Source organism: Cyprinodon variegatus, unplaced genomic scaffold (assembly GCF_000732505.1).
Source record: "Cyprinodon variegatus isolate N-32 unplaced genomic scaffold, C_variegatus-1.0 Scaffold1364, whole genome shotgun sequence".
Taxonomy (NCBI): Eukaryota; Metazoa; Chordata; class Actinopteri; order Cyprinodontiformes; family Cyprinodontidae; genus Cyprinodon; species Cyprinodon variegatus.
In genome coordinates this window covers 68,300-70,869 of record NW_015151817.1, presented here as the reverse complement: position 1 = coordinate 70,869, position 2,570 = coordinate 68,300, and the positions used below count along the sequence as shown (strand labels likewise).

General features: G+C 45.6%; 1 protein-coding gene across 1 annotated transcript in view; it reads left to right on the top strand.

The window, feature by feature from the left end:
• The window catches only part of vwa8 (von Willebrand factor A domain containing 8), a 107,069-nt gene that overhangs the window by 65,903 nt on the left and 38,596 nt on the right, over window positions 1-2,570 (top strand). Inside the window, exons 29-33 of the mRNA XM_015402540.1 lie at window positions 162-281; window positions 352-416; window positions 492-617; window positions 702-811; window positions 1,190-1,341. Coding sequence (XP_015258026.1) covers window positions 162-281; window positions 352-416; window positions 492-617; window positions 702-811; window positions 1,190-1,341 — 573 coding nt within the window. The remainder of the gene's footprint in view (window positions 1-161; window positions 282-351; window positions 417-491; window positions 618-701; window positions 812-1,189; window positions 1,342-2,570) is intronic.

Genomic DNA, 2,570 nt, shown 5'->3' with positions numbered 1-2,570 from the left:
TTTTAGAAGTTCTAGGAACCACTAGTAAACCTGCAGATTGAGAGCGAAGTGCTCTGTTAGGAACATAAGGAACAATCAGATCTCTGATGTTCACTGGTTTCTTTTTTTATTTAAAGCGACTCGTTTCCTGCTTTCATTTGTCCTCTCTGTCGCTGCTCCAGAGTAACACGGTGCTCCACCTGGACATGGGGACGGGGGCCGTCCGCAGGCTGGTCTTGTCTCCAGACACTGATCAGACCTCCTCCAAGGCCTCCGGCTGGTGGAGCAGCAAAGATCAGCAGGTCAGAGAGGAGCTCCAGACAGAGACTTTTTATCCGCTGCTGCTCTGGTTTGACTGGTCTCTGTCTGCAGGGGGGCCATAAGATGTGTCGCGACTTTTCCCACAAAAACTGGCTGCTCTTCTATAAGGAGGACGGGTGAGACACTCGGACGCACGCCGTCCACGGCGGCTAAAAGGCTCCGTCTGATCGGCTCCTCTGTCTGTCCAACAGGAACCAGCTGGAGGTGCTGGACGTGCTGGAGGGCCAGGTTCACTCCATCTCCCTGCCAATCAATTTGAAGTCGGTCTTCCTGGTTGCGGAGGACAGGTGGCTTCTTCTGGAGAGCAACACCAACAAGTCAGTGGATCCTCCCAACTCTCTTCACTGGTTGATTTTTTTTTTCTTAATAAATGTGAAAATGTTTTTTTTTTTCCCTTTCAGGAAGTTCCTGCTGACCAAACCCATGCACACGGCAGCGGAAGATTCAGGCGTCTGTCAGCTTCACAGCATCAGCGAGGACCCGGTCAGCGCTGGTCATGGAGCCGCTTCTGGTGGGTCACATGACCGCTTCATCCGCCACATTTCTTCAGGCGTTGAGGTTTCCACCAGAGAGCAGAATAATTCAGTTCTATTCAGTCTATTTCTATACGGCCAAGTCACATCATGTCATCTCAGGTTATAGAGACGATTCAACCAGATCAGATTGGTTCATTCTAGAAGCTCTCAGTCCATATAGACTTTCCACTTCTAGATACGTTCCAGTCTCAGTCTGAATCATGACAAAGTGTTTGTAACTCAGGAAATCTGCACCGAAATGTAAAGTAAACTTCCTCTGGATGGTTGAAGCATATCGGCAGCAGATCTTAGGACTCGACATAACGATTAGGAACCATTTTCGCTGTAACTCTGTTTTCTGTTTTTCCTCCCAGCCGAGGCTGTCGTGCCTCAGATGCTGTCCAACGAGCAGCTGCCCAATGAGAACCTCAGCGCCGCTCTGGAGCAGAAGATCGTCTCCCCAAACCGCCTGCTGGCCGACAGCAGCTGCTTTGCACAGATCATCGTGGGATTCCCGGACCTAATGGTGAAAACGGGCTAATATCTGAATCCACTCCGATTTAACGTCTGATCCGACAGAGAATCGTGCCTTAGAGGCCGTGATATTTTGCGCTCATTAAGAGTCAATGGGGATGATTTCCAGCAGGGGGCAGCGTAGCTCCGACTGACATAGAGCCCAGGTCTGTTTTAATCGGACTACGCAGAAATTCAGCAGCAACTTCATGGGTCTGACAGGAAGAGAGACGCGGTTAGAAAGTAAAACAGATCTGCTTTGGAGGAAAATGGAAAATAAAATCTGTTAATCTGATGGAGAAAGAGTCGGTTTGGAGTCACACATCGCGTTTATAGTGAGCAGGACCGACTGGAGCAAAAACAATGAATGAAACATTAAAATAGAAAAGTTTCCCCCTGATGGGAGTTCAGGAGGACAGAAACGGATAAAGTAGAGATCCTCCAGAATGAGGAGGAGCAGACAGAGCAGCGTATCTCTCTCACCTCTTTAGGAAAAAAGAAAGAAAAACTGAGAAAAACTTCCAGATCTCTCTGAGAATCACCTCTCTGTCGCCATAGAAACCGTCCCACAGAGTTTATTGCTGCGTTTTTCTTTTCTTTAGACGTAGATCTCATTATGTTTTAATAGATGAACATTCTCTATCTGCTCTGGTTCTAGATGCTGCACAGACTCAATAAGTAGAGCTTTGCTTTATAGAATGTACAGGTGGTTTTTTAAAATTTATTTCTAAGTAACTTTTCATTTTAATGTGTGTCGTATGAAAAAAGTTTTCAACTATTCACCCCAGTTAAATAAACTCAGTCTGTACTTTATTTTTATCTTTGCAAAGAGAGAACAGTTCATCATACATTATTATTGCACGGTAATCAGCCCTGTTCTGATCTGAGCAGCGTTCGTTCCGCCTTACTTACAATAACGACTAAAAAAGAATTACTGACACTTTGGTTAAACGGTAAAATGTTATGAATAAACCTCAAGAAAGAATCTGGTTTGTTATGGGAAGAAGGGAAGAAGTCTGTCTTTTCTACAAACAGCTTCACTCAGGGGAACTGTGAGGCCTTGATTAAGTGAAACCTTTTATAGTGAGTAATTAGCATTAATAGCATACATTTTACAGAGCATAGAGACAGAGGTGTAGAAAACCTGTGCAGATCTGCTCACCCTGCCTAGTAGAAGCCTTTCTATAGCAGGCAGCGAGACAAAAATCGTATCGGAGATTAAAAAGTCGCAAGCGCAGGCGA